Here is an 18,993-nt window from a genome sequence, read left to right on the forward strand (position 1 = left end):
CTAGTGATCAGCTGTGATATGCAACTAAGGTTGTAACTCTTTAATTGGTAGGGGATATTTTCTTTCAGAAAAATGTCCATGGTTGTGTCATTACTATATATGTAATCACAACTTCAATTAGCAGCTAAATAGGTGACAACATTCTCTTACAAATTTGTAATTTGATTGTATCAGTAATGGCGTTCGACTGTTAATCAGGCAATTTGTGAGCATAACACATTTTCCAGAAGGCCAATGATAGCAATTTTTTAAAAAGATGTGTATGTGCAATGGAATATTATTCAGCCATAAGAAGAAAACAAATCCTACCATTTGCAACAATGTGGATGGAGTTAGAGGGTATTATGCTCAGTGAAATAAGCCAGGTGGAGAAAGACAAGTACCAAATTATTTCACTCATCTGTGAAGTATAACAGCAAAGCAAAAACTGAAGGAACAAAACAGCAGCAGAACCCAAGAATGGACTAATGGTTACCAAAGAGAAAGGCACTGGGAAAGGGGGATGAAGGGGCATTATGATTAGCGCACATAATATAGCGGGGGCACGGGGAAGAAAGTATAACACAGAGAAGACAAGTAGTGACTGTATAGCATCTTACTATGCTGATGGACAGTGACTGTAATGGGGTATGTGGTGGGGACTTGATAATAGGGGGGAATATAGTAACCACAATGTTGCTCATGTGAAACTGAGCATAAGATTGTATATCAATGATACCTTAAAAAGAAATGTAAAAAAAAAAAGACATGTATGTGTGTTTTATTCCCATATATATGGAAGAAATATATGTATTTTCTTTTTTCATATGTATATGGAATCTGGCCACCAAGCCAGGTCATACATCAAATACAGTCAGGAGAGAGAGAAGTACCAAATGCCTTTCAGAATGACTTGCAGTCATTTTCTCTTGATCTGGAGTCTGCCAGGAAAGAAATGTGGAAATAGGTCAGGTAAATAGGTGTTCCTTTTCTCAGTCAGAGAGCAAGTACCATTCTGGGTATGCAGTAGGCTTTTGAAGTTTATCTGAAGATTTTTTTCATATAGCTTATATAGTCCCAAGGCAACTATTAAGAGTTGATATATAGAAGCAAAGGAGACTATGAGAATAAGAAAATAATTCACATTTTTCATGAATGGGTTAGGCCCACTGAAAATGCCCAGAACCAATATGAGCACCTGGGAAAATTCGTTTTCCTAATGCTAGTTAGGTGTTTACAATGAGATATATTGAGAGGAATATATTAACTCTATGTATATAAATATGAAAACCTTATTAATGGTATCTTGTCAAAAGTATCACATATACCATATAAATATTAAAGAAATGTCAAAAGTATAATATTAATGTATATATCAAATGCTGTCTAATCCTAAAATGAACATGGATACATGAATGCAGAAGGTATTCATTCAGATTTAGTATGAAATTCCAACCATCATTTACTTTCTTAGCTGTGGGTCACAAAACTACTAAATAAAAAATGTGAGCCATCAGTTCTGTGCTTGACACTGGGCTAGACAGTAGGGGAGGGGAAGTCTACAAAATGTATAATACATGATCCCTTCCTTCAAAAAACTTGTGATCTAGTCAGTGAGGCAGAGCTAACACAACATTAAATATAAGTATTAAGTAAATCAAAATAGGAAACTAGGGGAAAGTGAAAGATGGAGACTTACTTAAGGTGGCAAAATGCAGCTTAGGTATGATGAGGGGGGCTGGTGAATGTTGGGTGGGAGAAACCACAAAAAACATCACATGGAATGAGAATGAATACTTTGTATTTATTAAAAACAAAGGGATTTGATAACTCTTTAGTTATCAAATTCTGAATGGACAGAAAAATTTCATACTTAGAGGACAGTGAGACAAAATAAGTAGGGTAATAAGTAGAGGGCTAACAGATAATGCAGACAAATTTAAACCAAGTGGATGGGTCTAAATTAACAGAAAAAGAATGTATCCTTTGATTTTCTAAGTGTTTCTATAAAGCAAGAGAAATATGTAAGCTTGTTTGAGTAAAGATAGTCTGACTCTAATATAATGTACTGAAGTAAGACAATGTCAAAAAGGTCATATTTAATACATGTTATATATGACTCATTCTGTTCCGTCTTTTCTGTCTGTCTCTCTATACACACATACACACAAATATATACTATATATGCATGTGTATATGTATATACACATACATACCAAATGTTTACTTGTATTTGATATATGACCATATATATTAATAATATATGTATGCAGTGAATCTGAGTATATATGTGATTTTAAAAATTGAAATACTTCAAACAAAACTATTTTACATATCCACCAAAATAACAAACACAATTTTCTATCTATACCTATATGTGGGTAAAATTGTAGTATTTCCAGAATATCTTGCCTGGCTTTGGTACATCTGCATATCAACAGGTGTTCAGTGGTGGAAAGAAGTATGGCTTTAGTTCATTTGCATCTTTCCTCAGGGGTGGAGAAGTTCATCTCCATATCAGTGGGTGATTACCTGGGCAACAGAGGGCTTATCTGTACCTGAGAGGTGAGAGGGGGTGCTGGTGTGGTTGCTGCTTGAGCAGAGAAGAAAGATGGCCTGGGACTGCAGTTTGTGAACAGTAAATGGGTTTTAAACTTTATTTCTCCCTTTGACTGATTTTGGTTTTTAGGGGTATTTTGCCCTGGGATTTCCTTTCCCCAGACTTACACTACTTATATATTTAAAATAGATAATTTTTTTAGCATCCCCCTTTCATTTTCATTAGTGTCCTAGTTGGGATGATATATGATTGCTTAAAGATAATCTAACATGAAGGATTGATAGTCTGAACAAAACAGATAAGGTTGAAAATGGAGAAGACAGGAACGAACATTTCATCAGAAAAAGCAATAGAATTAAATGACTGACTAAAAGAATAGAAGTGATCAAAGGAGATTACCAAATGCTTAAGCTGAAGTAATTGGAAAAATGATGGCAAAACTCTGAACGTGTGCAAAGCTGGAAATATTGAAAACGATACAGAAAAGTTATACAAATAAAGGTCTTTTGGCTTTGAAGCCCTCTGATGCTTCTGCATGCCAAAATTCTCAACTTGTTTCTAGTAAATTCATTTGAACCATTTAAGTTTCTGTACATGAATTAATTTGGTTCTGTGAATTCTCTTTTAAAAGTTAATTATAATTCTGTGACTGGATGATATATTTGAATAAGTAGAGACTTTATAAGTGACTGGAGTATCATTTTCTCCTACAAATGGGAACTTATAAAGAGTTGTTTTACAAATGAGAAACCAAGGCCTGGAAAGTTAAGTGTATTGCTCTGAGTCATGTGGGCAATAATAATGAGTTGTGTTTATATAGCACTGAATACATGTCAGGCACTGTCCTAAGGAAGCCATGTATACTGACTGATTTTACCTCCCAACGAAACCTATGGGGTATGTTATTACCATCCTCATTTTACCACGGGAAACTAAGATTCAGAGAGGTTAAGAAGTATCTGAAGGTTACACAGCTAGTAAATGGAAGAATGGGGATTTGAGCCCAAATCTTCAGGTTCAGAGTCTTTTATCTACTATATTACAGTGCCAGTCACAGTGAGAATAAGGTCAAAAAGAACCAGTGTGATAGTCTTTCATCTGAAGATTACCCACAGAACTACATACGTTTAGAGAGATTGCTCAAATAATGTGTTCTTACTTGTGTACAAGGATGTGCTCACACTTTGTTAAAAAATCTCTATGGGAAGAGTAAGGCTCAATCTTTGAGATCACCTATATAGCCTATTAATATTAAAATACAGAAATAGGAGGAGAAAATCAAACCTCAGTTGTGCTTGATAAGCATTCAAATATCTTAAGTCACAAGGGCTCACTGGAAAAGATATATTTTCAAGCTTATATGCAATATATGTAGTTAAGAATAAAAACTGATTTTTTAAATTACCAAACTATTTCTACTAACATTGAACAAAACTTGAAAATGATTTTCCATTATAGTCATGAAGAGAAACATTAAAATTCTATTTATAAATACTTCACTTAATAATAATACAATCTAATGATATTTTTGGAGTATTCAAATACTCTACAGAAGGATTGTTATTTTTTGGAAACAATTTTAAATTAATTCTGTTTGTTATGGGGCATATTATTCCTATGCACTGAATTAAAACTGTAAGGGCTTTGTATTTTTTTTCAAAAGAAACTAATACCCTCAGAGAACCTTACACAGTTGCTGAAACCTTGAACACTAAAGTTGTATGTAAACAAAAAACTATTTTCTTAAATTATAATAAAATGTATTACTATAATTACAAGCAGTAATAGATGCAACTATTTTTGAGCTGGAATATCAACAGTGTTTTTATGGAGCTCAGCAAAGCCCTTTGATGGAGTGGGGAAGGGATAGCATAGGTACAGGAAAGATGGGGGGCATAATTGCCTTCCTACACTCTAGCACTTGGATGGGATGAAGAAGGGATCATCTACCTCTCAGATAGTGGAGAGGAACAGCTATATTCCTATCTGCATCTTGGATGGGGCAGACAAGGAATCATGTAGTTCTTAGGGAGAGTGGAGGAAAAGGTCTATTGTCACTTTTTATATGTGACAACATAAACCACCCTTCATATCAAACTTCTCATTGTAGTTATTGCAATACTATTTCATGTTTTAAATTAGGAATGTTAAAAAACAAAAGAAAAAATGTTCCTAGAAAAAGTAAAAGGGGTCAAATTGGCTAGAGGAATTTAGATTTTGAGGCAAATACATACAATAAAAAAATAAAATAGTCTTCTAGACAAACAAAGGAGACATTTGCCCTAATTTTAAATATAGTTACTATGAAAGAATTATCCCTTAAATGGAATAATTTTATTTTAAAAAAAAGCCCCTTAATTTGTTTCCTTTTAAATTCATGTGAATTTTTACTGCTTCCTTAGTAAATAATACTTTCATAATCATTAATTTGTTTTTTATACTTTTTAGTGTGCATCTACATAAAAATGCAGGACATTTATCAGACAGTATTTAAAATTCCATAGTTTTTTTTTTTGGAATCCATTGCAGATTCCATAGCTCCCATTTACTTCTCACACATATTTTATTTTGCCCTATTCTATTTTAATGATTTTTTCCTTCATAAAATTTCAAGACAAAACTATCCTATAACTGCTCTACTTATTTTGATGATAAATGACTGAAGATTTCTATTTGAATTAGTAAAGTAACCCAAACAAAATATATTGAAACATACTGAAAACTGATTTCATACATTTATTTATAGATATATCACATGTATCTTTAAACCCATTGATAAGTTTGTAATTCTAAACTTTAAAATCTTTCATGGTAATAGGAGTTAGCATTCTTTCAACATGTGATATTTAACTGGATAAAACAAAATGTCATTAAAGACAGGCTGGAAGGACACAAACAATGCAAGGAAATTACTTAATTTTAGTTAAAAAATCAGAACTACAAAAATACTTATCATTATTATAAATAAAGCAGTATTTAAAAATTAGACTCAGATGTATCCAACATTGAATTTATTGCTCTAATTGTAGAATCTAAGGACCTGAAGTCATTTTAAATATACCTTATTGTCCAATTCCCTCTGAAATTTTTATGCCCTTAGCGGTATTTCAAGGCATTCAAAACACTGAATGACTACCATTTCGGGAAATTTAATCACTGAGACAGCCATTGATTTTTAAGACATCTCATTAAAAATAAACACTTTATAGAAATAAATTTATACTTTAGATTTCATACATTAATCCTGATTCTTAGACTGGGTTGAGGGAGATAAAGAAGGGTGGATGTGGTAGGGTGGGGTGAGAACTGAAATGGAGAGGACTGAATGGGAGGCATGCACAGAGCTTAATTCTCCTTTCACATGATGGTGTTTCAAGTCTTGAGAGCATATGAAGTGTTTTCTGTTAGATCTCTTCTCCTTACACTTTCCAGTCCTTCTACTAATGTGTTTTTAGATCTCTTTGTGACTTAGGTATCGCATTCAGGGCTGAAGCACATCTCACAGCCATGATCAGGTCAGTGTGGGACCAACCTGCACATTTACATCCTTCATTCTAGATAAATCATACTCAATGTTTGCAATGCTTTAAATCCATCTGGGCAGAAGTTTTGTTTGCTTTTTGTTTGCTCACTGGTTTGTTGTAAAGAGAGATGATTAAAGACATTCTGATTCTGAATCTCATCTGATTTTGATACATGGCCAGGGTAGAGAACCCCAGCCCTAGACATTATGTCTCTTTTTACCCTAAGGCTACAATTTTAATAGCTACAGAATTCTTTCAACTCATGCCAACTTTACATTTAACACATTCACATGAACTGCTTCTACACAAAATCTCTAATTCCTGAATGCTCACATGTGACTTTTAAAATGTAGGTAGGACCTTACATTTATCCTGTTACCTTTCAGCTTAGGTTGTTTCTAACTGCCCAGATATTTATTGTGTCTGGTTATGTTTTCCAGCATTTTCATTATTTTACCAGCTCCACATATTTCCTGTATGTTTATTTAAATTTGATAAATGTGCTGGCAGGGTAGAACCCAGGTAAGAGTTCTTGCAGAAGTGCAAAAGAAAATTCCCTTTAGAGTGCCATAGCTTTGGGGATGGTTATTCAACAAATTCCTAATCTGTCCTGTGACTAATACCAGAGACCTTGCCCAATGCCATGCTCAATTTAAGAGCATTTTACACTGCCTTTGACACACTGGTGCCGTTATAATGACTTGTCCTCAGTCATTGAGGCTGATAATTCCAGCATTATTTTATCAGATAAATTTGGCATAGAGTTAAGTATCATATGGAAATTTTCATGTGATATGTAATCAAAAGCCTTCTTCAAAGCATACTTTAAAATTGACTAGGAGAATTATCACATTTGTGGGATTAAAGGTCCTAAATATTTTTAATCTCAGTATTTCAACACACCTATTATTAAATAAAAAAGAGGCATACATTTTTTAAAAGCATAGTTCTAATACACATTCCACTTCTATTATTACCATGATAGATTTTTGGGGAGTCAGAAAAAAAAAAGAACCTTACCCAAAAAGCTGGGAACCTTGGTGGGCTGGGGAGACAAGGAGTCATTATTCATAGCCTCAAGCTGGGTTCTATTATCTCCCACCTGGAAATCATTCACTGGATAAAACACATCTAGTTAAAATCAAGACATTATCATGAGCTCATAATTGTATACATAAAACACCAGTTGTGTTAAGACAAGTAGACTTCTAGAAATTTTATTCACACTGCTATTTAAATTAGTTAACAGTGAATGTATATATGGAGTAAGATAATATTTCCATGAGTAACTTTGTCATTCTTGGTCAAAAAATGGTGAACTGTTAATGTTTAAGTCACTGCTTTAATAAATATTATGGTCAGATAGAACTGATTGATTTTAGGTTTGATTTTAAGTGGTAGGTTGCAAAGAACTATTTCCCCCAAATTGTTATAAACCTAAGGGGATGTCAGCAGTCCTACTCTTGTAACTAAATTGTACTACAACTTTCTCCAGAAGGAAGTTTAAATAATTTAACCTAAAAAACAAAGACAAAAACAATATCAGATCTCTAGAAAGAATTTCCACTACAAATTATTTAATTCTCTGTTCTTTTTTTAAATTAACATAATAATCAGATTAGTACTGAATTTAGTGAATACAAATGTATATTTGTATGGCTGAAATAAAATCTGAGTAAATGTGAACATCCTCTAAGATGCCTTATTTTTAAGAGGATGCCTATAAATGAAGTAAAATGGGATGAGAAATAAACTTACACACATCCTCACAGGTGTTCTTGCATTCTTCCAGTGATTCAAAGTTGTTTAGATTGCCGAGACACCCACCGTACTTGAAACGTTCACACTGTTTTGATTGATTGTTATAAAAATACCTAGTAATATAACCTCGACAGATTCCAGCATCTTCTTCCAAAAAGCAGAAATCTGGCTTTTCTAGAAATTATAAAAATGTCAAGAAAAAATATTCATTTTTGTGAATAATTATCTTAATTAAGTGTATAAATAACTTGTTCAGTTGAAGTTACTGAAGGAATAAACATGAAAAATTAAAGATATAAGGTAAAAATATAACTTTATCCACAACTATACCATATGAAATTGTCTTCTATATCTACTGTAACATTTAGAATGAGTACTATGAAACTTACATCACACATTGTTGCTGTTGGATTTCAAGTTCTATATTTCTCATAGTAAATTAATAGAGCATTAACTATCAACTATTTCATGATTTAAGAGAATAAAAGATATTGAGTTATTTTGTCCTTTGGTTAGAAGTACAAAATATTCTGGCAAAAATTTGGTTTAAATATTTTTACTAAGCTTATGCACACTGTCATTTAGAAAAGATCTACAAATATTTCATATTTTTCAGGTGTGTGGGCTTTCATTAGGGAAAAAAAGTATAGTGTGTTGTTTTATTAAGAATGGTTTCAATTTTTAAAAACAAATTGGAGAAGCTATGCAGGGTATGAGAGATTTCATGGCTATTCTTGGAAGTTCCTGAATTTTTATGCTGGTATTATCTGTATTAGGTATGATACCCTCCACTACTGTGTCTCTTATTTCTTCTTCCAGGCATTGGAATGACTCCAACAGTGCTAAGGCAGAAAGGAAATACATGTTCAGGGATTGGAGACGCTTTTGAAAAAGCCTAATACCTATTCTTTCATACTGCTCCAAACCAGGCTAAACACAGCTGTCACAAAAGTAGCACTACTGTGATCTGTACTACAAGCCTTGTCTACATGCATACTCTGTAAAAAAGGGAATTGAATTTATTTTCAAAATCATTATGATCATAAGACATACTGGGCTTAAATTTTTTTGGGGGAGACTTAAATTTTTTATGGAAAACCTCCAAGTTCCAAGTTCCCCGTTTTTCTCCCTGCAACTATATTACTTAAGTGGCAAAAATTAACTGTAGTATCCTCTTATAGCTTAAAGCAGCTTGCTCTTCTATCTCTGGGAAATAATACTCTTGAGTGTTTTACTATAAAAAGAGCATGGTTAATGGTAATGATTTCTGGAGCATTTGTAGATCTGCAGAAAAGCAATCTCCTGTGAAAAATATTTTTTATTAAATGAAACATTCTCTTTTAATATAGTATACCATATACTTTTAATATAGTATGAAAAGCAATTTCCTGTGACTTCTCAAAGTACTAATTTGCAAATTATGTTATTATTGCCTTTTTCTCAAGGTGAATGTTACTATTATTTCCATAGTAACAATTTGTGGTTAAGTTTAATATATAGGGTAAAAACAAAACCAATTTTTTTAAAGTTCAATACTTTTTTATAAGAGAAAAGAAAAATACATTCAATTGCTATCATTTTTATATGTTTTGGTATTAGTATGTACACCTTAAGAAATTTTAAATCATCTTAATAGAATATAAGAATTCTATGTTTAACAAAAGAAAGTAGGTAAAAATATTGCATATAAAGACCAGAAAGCAGTAACAAGTTATGCTAAAAAGTATAATTTAAAAAATTATACAATGGACCTAACCAAGGAGGTGAAAGACTTGTACTCTGAAAACTATAAGACGTTCACGAGAGAAATTAAAGAAGACATAAATCAATAGGAATCTATCCCATGTTCATGGATAGGAAGAATCAATATTGCCAAAATGACCATCCTACCTAAAGCAATTTACAGATTCAATGCAATTCCTATCAAAACACCAACAGCATTCTTCAATGGACTAGAACAAATAGTTCTAAAATTCAATTGGAATCACAAAGAACCTGAATAGCCAAAGAAATCATTAGAAAGAATGAAGTGGTGGAAGGGGTGGTGTGGGGATTACACTCCTTGACTTTAAGCTCTATTATAAAGCTACAGTAGTCAAAACAATTTGGTGCTGGCATAAGAACAGACATATAGATCAATTGAACAGAACAGAGAGCCCAGATATAAACCCACACATAACTGGTAAATTAATATGTGATAAAGGAGCCATGAATACAATGGGGAAAAGAAAGCCTCTTCAATAACTGGTGTTTGGGAAACTGGACAACTACATGCAAGAGAATGAAACTGGAATACTGTCTAAATCCATACACAAAGTAATCTCAAAATGATCAAAGACCTGAATGTAAGCCATGAAACCACAAAACTCTTAGAAGAAAACATAGGCAAAAATCTCTTGAAAATAGGCATGACAATTTTTTTCTTGAAAAATAAGTGGGACTACATCAAAATATGCAGCTTCTGTACAGCAAAGGATACCATCAACAGAACAAAAAGGTAGATCAAACAATATTTGTAAATGATGCTTCCAATAAGAGGTTAACATACAAAATATATAAAGAACTCACCTGACTCAACACCAAAAAAACCAAAACAAAACAAATAACCTGTTTAAAAAATGGGCAGAGAACCTGAACAGACATTTTTCCAAGGAAGATATACAGATGGCAAACAGGCACATGACAAGATGTTCCACACTGCTAATCATCAGGGAAATGCAAATGAAAACTACAATGACATTACCTCACACCAGTTAGAATGGTCACTACCCAAAAGATAAGGAATAACAAGTGTTGGAAAGGATGTGGAGAAAAGGAACCCTCCTTCACTGTTGGTGGGAAGGTAAATTGGTGCAGCTGCTTGGAAAGCAATATGGAAGTTCCTCAAAAAACTTAAAATAGAAATACCACTGGACCCGGTAATTCCACTTTTAGAAATTTACCTGAAGAAAAAAACAAAATCTCTGATTTTAAAAGATATATGCATCCCTATGTTTATTGCTGCATTATTTACAATAACCAAGATACAGAAGCAATTTAAGTGTCCATCAATAGATGAATGGATAAAGAAGAAGCAGTACATATACACAATGGGATATTATTGAACCACAAAAAAAAAACAAGCCTCCCATTTTCAACAACATGGATGGACCTGGAGGGTATTAGGCTAAGAGAAATAAGCCAGGTGGAGAAAGACAAATACCATATTATTTCACTTATTTGTGGAATATAGTAACGAAACAAAGTGAACAAAAAAATAGTGCACTCATAGACACTAAACAGTAGACTCATGGTTACCATGGGGGAGGGATTGGGGTGGGTGAGTGGGGAAGGTGAGGATGATGAAGGGGCACAAAAATCTCAATCTTAATATAAGTTGGTCTTGGGGATGGAAGTGCAGTATGGACAATATTGCCAGTGGTTATGTAACATCTTCCTATGTTGTCAGTAGTAACTGTACTAGTGGGGGTGAGGATTTAATAATGTATAACCTGTTAAACCACTCTGTTGTATACTTGAAACGAATGTAAGATTGTATATCAACTGTACTTCAGTAAAAATATATACAACCAGAATTGCTGTTATTTATATGAGACCCTATTCTAGGATATAAATTAGGACAAGGTGGAAATTCCACATTTGTAAAATAATTCTGCTTGGGCATGCAGTTAAAATACATTTACAAATCAAGAAATTATTGCTTCCTAGTCCTCAGATAAAGTAGCATTCATATCAAATCTGCATACACAATCCTTGCTCTAAGTTGATGCTTAGGTCAAGCACAAAATACAGACTTAAACTACACACTAACTTCCAAAAGTCACCTGATTTTTCACTATTAACTTTTGTTTGAATCTGAATACTTGGCAATTATCTCAAAATAAACTTTCTTTAGAAGAGGTTGTTACATTGTCTTCAGAATTGTTCTGGTGCTGATGCCAGGAAGCATATCACAAAGTTAACTTCAAATGGCTATACTTAAAGATCTTATGGATTGATGTTAGCATCTGAACATTTTTCAACATATGTGAATGGTATTGATAGCTTTGTCCTCTAAATATCATGTATATTAAGAATGACTGAATTCTGAATCATTAAATATACATTAGCATAATTTTACAGCAAATTTTACCTGCATATAATTTTTTCCTAATTCTACATTTTTGACAAAAATTAACTGATATTTAAAAGCTGGTATTTTCTTTCATGAAGCTCTCATCTTTTACTTGATGAAACAAAATACCTTTTATAAATATGTTAATTCTTTGATATTGTAGATAATAAATGTTTCATTTAATTGAAGTATTGAGGATTTTTGTAGGATTAATTCCTGATTATTAGGAAGCTGTTTTAAAATGTGTGAATAATACATTTACTTATGTTGTTTTACACATTTTGCTGATGAATTTGTTTCATAAATTTTGATTGAAAATCCAGACAATAAATTAAGTCAAGTTATCAGTGAGTCACAGTTTTCAACTCCTTCCGTGCAATTAAATCATTCAGTAAAATTAAAATACACTTGTAGTTTTGTAGCTCTTTCATGTGCTGAGTTAAATAATTTAATCTCTTTGTTCAATATTTTCTCATTCACATGTAAATGCCATAAATGGTAATTGGCCCAGTCAATTTCTAGACCTTTATTTTAAAAAGCATGTCTTATTTGATCAGTTGAAAATACTTTTTCTTGTGATGATACAATATTTTCACTAGAAACTAATTATTTTTAGTTAAAACTAAATTTAAATCACAAAATAAATATATGCGCACACATGATAATAATATTGACAAAAGCATTATATATTGTTAAATATCTCTACCTACCTTTTCATATAGAGTGTTGACAACTCAAAGTCATCTATCGATTTAGGGAAGTATTGGATTAAACTTGTTAAAGACAAACAATGCTGACATTATCAAGGGATTAGAGCTCTGAGAACTAAAGTAAGACTAGTAACATCTAATTCACTATTTGAGAGATGCTAAAATAGTATGTACATGGCCCTGGATTGTGACTGATCTAACACTAAATATCATGCTGCATTAGAATGAGTAGTGTCTGAAGACTTCCCTACTAAATATCATGTATTTCTAATGTTTCATTATATTCACTGGGAATAAAAACACTATTTCAAAGATTACATGGATTTATGAAGAACCCTATATCTGAAAAACCTGAGAGTTGAATTAAGTGTCTTACAAAAATTCTAGTAATTACCACAAAAATTAATATTCACCTTTTTGTAATGTTGTCTTTGTCCTTCTAGTCTTCTTTAGATAAGATGCTAGAAAAATAATATATGTATATCAGTTACCACAGTTTATAATATAATGTTATGAACTTCAATTTAACAAAAAATCTAAGATTGTCATTACCATTAAGATTTTTCTTAAGCAGAATGTCAATAAATAAATTTTTTTATTGTCTCTAAATCACTTAAACCATTGTAACCATGAAGCCCCCTATATTTTAACAAAATAATGTCTCAAAAACTGGTCAAAGTTTCTAACACATTTATAAAAATAAGAATTCCTGGTGAACTACATTTACTATTAAAAATACCTATGATTAAAATTTTTATTAAAATAATGTGAAATATTTAAGTAACTCAAGTGGCCTATTCTGCAGATAAAAGCAAACAATTTCTATAAAGGACTGGGGGTAGGAGGGGAAGGAACCAGAAATGATCCCTTATTATTTCCAAACATAGAGGAGAAATAAAGCAAAAGGTATCAGTAATATATTTTTTTGGTTTAGCCTCATAGAATTAATGGAGCCCAAGAATAGAATGCTACTTGTCTCTGACCCACTGTATTTCAAGTATGGATTCCAAGTTTTAATTTAAGTGATGGATAATGAAATTCAAAATGATGTAATATGTGAAGTTTTAATTTGTTTCACGTAAACACTAAGAAAACTGAGTAATGTTTGTTTTATTGTATATAATCATTTACTTTAAAGAGAAATGCTTTGGTCAAGGCAGCTTCTAATTAGCTGTATGGCCAGAAAGACAGAATGAGAGAGAGAAACGGGGAAAGAGAATATGAATATGAATATGAGTTGGCTTATATGTTCCTTTCAATCAATGTTCAGTCAGGCTATTTGGAGAGTAAAATATCTATGAAAGAGAAAGTAATGAGTCTTACCTCTTTGAGTTTTACTATGTTTTGTTCAATAGCCTTTTAGAAAAAACTTTTTGGGTAGAATTCTAATTGCATTTTAAATATTAAGGAAACCTGATTTATTTTTCATTGTAAGTAACTAATTCCCAATGAATATTTTTTAATTAGTGGATTGTTATAATAAGCTTACATTAAAATATTTTAACTTACAATTAATATGTTATAGTTTTAATTGTGAGACCAGGAAAGTACATATATATATATATATATAAACAGTATATAAGACTAGAGTGCTAACTAATCATTTTTATTGTTTTACTTACTGATAATAACTAAAGGATGGGAATATAGAAATGCTTGATTTCAATGTTCACGCAATATTAAAAGAGATTTTACTATTTATTTGTTTCTGGTTTCATTCCAAGTCATATTAATTCAGCTAGTATACATGAACTAATTCAAATAATGTATTTCAGCACAGTAGAATTTTAAACATACTTATATTATTGTGGGTAAAATTGTAGCATTTCCAGAATATCTCGCCTGGCTTTAGTACATCTGCGTATCAATAGGTGTTCAGTGGTGGAAAGAAGTATGGCTTTAGTGCATTTGCATCTTTCCTCAGGGGTGGAGAAGTTCATCTCCATATCAATGGGTGATTACCTGGGCAACAGAGCGCTTATCTGTACCTGAGAGGTGAGGGGGAGGGCCAGTGTGCTGTGGCTACTGGAGCAGAGAAGAAAGACGACTGAGACTGCAGTTTGTGAGCAATAAACGGGTTTTAAACTTTATTTCTCCCTTCGACTGATTTTGGTTTTTAGGGGTATTTTGCCCCGGGATTTCCTTTCCCCGAACTTAGAATTGGCATAGTCGGCAGGATTCCTCTGAACCCGAAATCTGTCATAATGGGTGCGACCTTTGGGAGGGCCACCCCTAGAAATGATGGGGCGAAGCAGTGCTTGCGCCGAGGAACATGTGTCTACACTCGTGTGGTCGTGGAGGCACCACCACCACTACTGGCCATGCCGACCCCAGCCCATGGCCTGAGCCTAAGGCTACTGCTTCTGCCACTGCTGCTGCTCTTGCTGCCAGCTGGAGCCTGGCCACAACTATGGAAAGGAGCAGAGGTCCGGGTCATCTTGAAGCAACTGGCTGCTGTGTACCATGCCCTGCTGGCTACAGAGTCCATTGCTGGGACAGTTCCGACCAAGGTAATAACCTCCTATCCCATCGCAGGGTGGGTGTGAGATTGTACCCAAAAGCCATGGACTGGCATGGTACAGACACCTCAAAAGACAATGTGGGCCCATCGGTGTGGTTTGTCTTTCACCTTTGAAGAAGTCAGCCGAGCCCGGAAGGAGTGCCCTGCACATTGTGCAGGTCAGCAAACCACCAAGAGGGGCCTAGAGCATCTCTCTGCAACCTATGGTTGGTGGCCGGTTCCTGAGAGCGATCAAGGTACCCACTTAATTGGACATGTGTTGCAAGGATGGGTGCAGCAATTAGGCATAAAATGGACATGACCCTGGACATTTCAACACATGGATTGGTGATGGCTGGCTCTTCTGGAACCTTGGGGAAAAGGCCTGGAAGCTGGCTTTCTGTGTATTCCTGTAATAACAGCAAATTGGCCCCCGACTATCATGGTTATTTGCTTCTACGGTCTTTGTGTCCTGGATGCGCCCCCTGGCGGCAGCTGCGGTGTGATTGCTGGAATGGATGAGCTTTGGACTTAATCTGCATGGGACTTTGAACCTAGCTGAATCCTCTGGCTTGAGAATTATGATTGTTGCTGTTGTCAAGAAAATAATGTTTAAAGAGAGGCTTGACTTTGTCTAATGTTTGGTAAAAGTTTTGTGAGCAATCTAGCATGATTGTTAGGAATGAGTAAACAAGTGTAGAAATGTATTTTTGTGCTTAGTGAGAGATTGTGCTGTGAAGGAACCTGTGTACCATGCCTGCTGGCACCCTGCTGCATCCTCTGGCTTGAGGATTATCAAGATTTTATTGCTGTTGCTATTGCATGTCACTAGATTGGTCAGAAGAGGGGATTGAGTAAATTGTAAGGCGAGATTTCTGGAAGGGTGGATTGTGGGTAAAATTGTAGCATTTCAAGAATATCTCGCCTGGCTTTAGTATATCTGCATATCAATAGGTGTTAAGAGGTGGAAAGAAGTATGGCTTTAGTGCATTTGCATCTTTCCTCAGGGGTGGAGAAGTTCATCTCCGTATCAATGGGTAATTACCTGGGCAACAGAGCGCTTATCTGTACCTGAGAGGTGAGGGGGCATGTCGGTGTTGTTGCTGCTGGAGCAGAGAAGAAAGACAACCTGGGACTACAGTTTGTGAGCAATAAATGGGTTTTAAACTTTATTTCTCCCTTTGACTGATTTTGGTTTTCAGAGGTATTTTGCCCCAGGATTTCCTTTCCCCAGACTTACAATTATCAACGATTATCTTTGAGGATTTTAAAAATAGCAGCTATGGATATTCTTTCTAATTCATTTTTATGCCAATTATAATCTGAGAAAATAGAAAATGTTTATAGTAAATTATCCAAATTTTATTCCCATAGATTTTTACAGAATATAAAATTTATTAATGATTCTTAACAAGTAATGAATATTTTACTAATTCCCATTTTAGCAATTGCTTGAACTCCAACATATATGAATTCACATTTTAAATATTTCATTATTAAATATATTAAAATGTAATTAATATCTAACTCATTCATAATTATGTGATATGTAATTATAAGTTCTGCCTTCATCTTTTCTCTTTTGTTGAAGGGAAGAATAAAATCGAAATGCTAATTTTTAATGTTTCTTATTTACTTAAGTCAGCCTAGAAAATATCCTAAGCAGGTGAGAAAATGAGTTTATAGGCAGAAGATTCTTGTTACTAAATAGGTCTTCACAATTACAAACAAATAAAACATGAAATGACAAAATTAAAAATAAAAAGAATGGGAAAAAATCTTTACATGCTCATTAATTCCCTGCAGAGGAAAGTTCCAGGCAAATCCCCACCAAAAGCCACAAGTTACAATTAGCTCAAGCTATAAAATAGTAATTAATATAAAGAGCATAGTTTCTAGAACCTTTAAAGTTGTTTTAGGAATTGATCCTGCATGAATTTAAATGTAACACTTTTAACCTTGCTGTAGAGGCTGTTTGGCTAGAAAGCTAAGTGGTCATTTGATCTCACAATTCTACTTCTTTAATTTACCACATTACCTTATACCTATTTTTCAAAAATTAAAAAAGATAATGTTGCTGTACAAGGTGTGGGGAAAAAGCAACTAAACCAAAAAAACATTTTGAAAGCCATGTATCTAGAAACTGTTTTGTTTTAAAAACTACATGTTTATTTTTTTTTAACTTATTAACTGTGTTAACCATGCCTCTATTATTATATAGGTAAATACACCAGACAAAACTTTTTATGTCTGGAAACAATAAAGCAACTTTAAACACTAATTCCAAAGGCCCCACTTCCTAATCTTTGGGGGCTGTTATTTTACTGTATTAATTTTGGGGGATACAAACAATCAGACCATAGCAATATTTGTATAATAAAAATCTCCAATGAAAATGAAAACAGAAAAGCAACTTTGCATGCAAAAGGACAGGTAAGCCTACCTATCAATCTAAACACATGCATACTTCCTATTCTCTGCATATTTTCCTTGCCTTTATTCTCAGCATGTTAAGCTACAAGCAATAGCTACATTGTTCTTCCCAAATCAAACAAAGCTTTAGCTTCCAAGGCTTAATATATAAGGTATAAGTCAGATTTTGATTTTATTTCCCCTATGTTCATACCATCTTCCCTTAACCAAGAAAAAACACTTTGAAGGTGATTAGAATTTCTATCATGAAACAATTTATCTCCTTGGTTAGGTTTATTCCTAAGTATTTTATTATTATCAATGCAATTGTAAATGGAGTTGATTTCAATTTCTCTTTCGCTAGTTCATTGTTAGCATATAGGTATGCAACAGATCTTTCTGTGTATTAATTTTGTATCCTGCATCTTCACTGAATCCAGTTATTCTAATAGTTTTTTGATGGAGTCTTTAGGGTTTTCTATGCATAGTATGTCATCTACAAACAATGACAATTTAACTTCTTCATTACCAACTTGGATGCCTTTTATCTCTTCATCTTGTCTGATTGTCATGGCTAGGACTTCCAGTACTATGTTGAATAAAAGTGGTGATAGCAGACATCCTTGTTTTGTTCCTGATCTTAGAGGAAGCTTTCAGCTTTTTGCCATTATGTTAGCTGTGAGTTTGTTGTATATGGCCTTTATTATGTTGAAGTATGTTCCCTCTATACCCATTTTGTAGAGACTTTTTAATCATAAATAGAGGTTGCATTTTGTTAAATTCTTTTTCAGCACCTATTGAGATGATCATGTGTTTTTTGTCCCTTTTTAAATATGTTATATGACATTGATTTATGAATATTGTACCATCCTTGCATCCTTGGAATAAATCCCACTTGGTCATGATGGATGATCCTTTTGATGTATTTTTTAATTGGTTTGCTAACATTTTGTTGAGGTTTTGCATCTATGTTCTCTAGGGATATTGGGCAAAAATTTTTTTTGTAATATGTTTGTCTGGTTTTGGTATTAGAGTGATGCTGGCCTCATAGAATGAGTTTGGAATTATTTCCTCCTTTTCTGTTTTTTTGTAATACTTTTAGAAGGATGGATATTAGTTCTTCCTTGCTTTGCAGAATTCATCTGTGAAGCCATCTGGTCCTCTACTTTGGTTTGTCAGAAGTTTTTTGATTACCAATTCAATTTCATTTCTGGTAATTGGTCTGTTCAGATTTTCTGTTTGTTCCTGGGTCAGTCATGGCAGGTTGTATTTTTCTAGGAAGTTGTCCATTTCTTCTAGGTTGTCCAATTTGTTGGCATTTAATTTTTCATAGAGTTTTCTAATAATTCTTTGTATTTCTATTATATCCATAGTGAATATGCCTTTTCCATTTCTGATTTTGCTTGTTTGTGTTCTGTCTCTTTTTTTCTTGC

The 18,993-nt window shown here is 33.4% G+C and overlaps 1 protein-coding gene across 3 annotated transcripts in view; it reads right to left on the bottom strand.

Annotated features, from left to right (window-relative positions):
* Nucleotides 1–18,993, bottom strand: part of TFPI (tissue factor pathway inhibitor) — a 95,120-nt gene that overhangs the window by 20,338 nt on the left and 55,789 nt on the right. The window contains exons 4-6 of one of the 3 annotated variants that reach the window (XM_057503806.1): nucleotides 13,062–13,109; nucleotides 7,822–7,998; nucleotides 7,084–7,194 (exon numbers count right to left, since the gene is read on the bottom strand). In XM_057503806.1, coding sequence (XP_057359789.1) covers nucleotides 7,084–7,194; nucleotides 7,822–7,998; nucleotides 13,062–13,109 — 336 coding nt within the window. The remainder of the gene's footprint in view (nucleotides 1–7,083; nucleotides 7,195–7,821; nucleotides 7,999–13,061; nucleotides 13,110–18,993) is intronic. The other 2 variants (XM_036924877.2, XM_057503807.1) reach the window with 2 other exon arrangements.

Source organism: Manis pentadactyla, chromosome 6, assembly GCF_030020395.1.
Source record: "Manis pentadactyla isolate mManPen7 chromosome 6, mManPen7.hap1, whole genome shotgun sequence".
Classification (NCBI taxonomy): Eukaryota; Metazoa; Chordata; class Mammalia; order Pholidota; family Manidae; genus Manis; species Manis pentadactyla.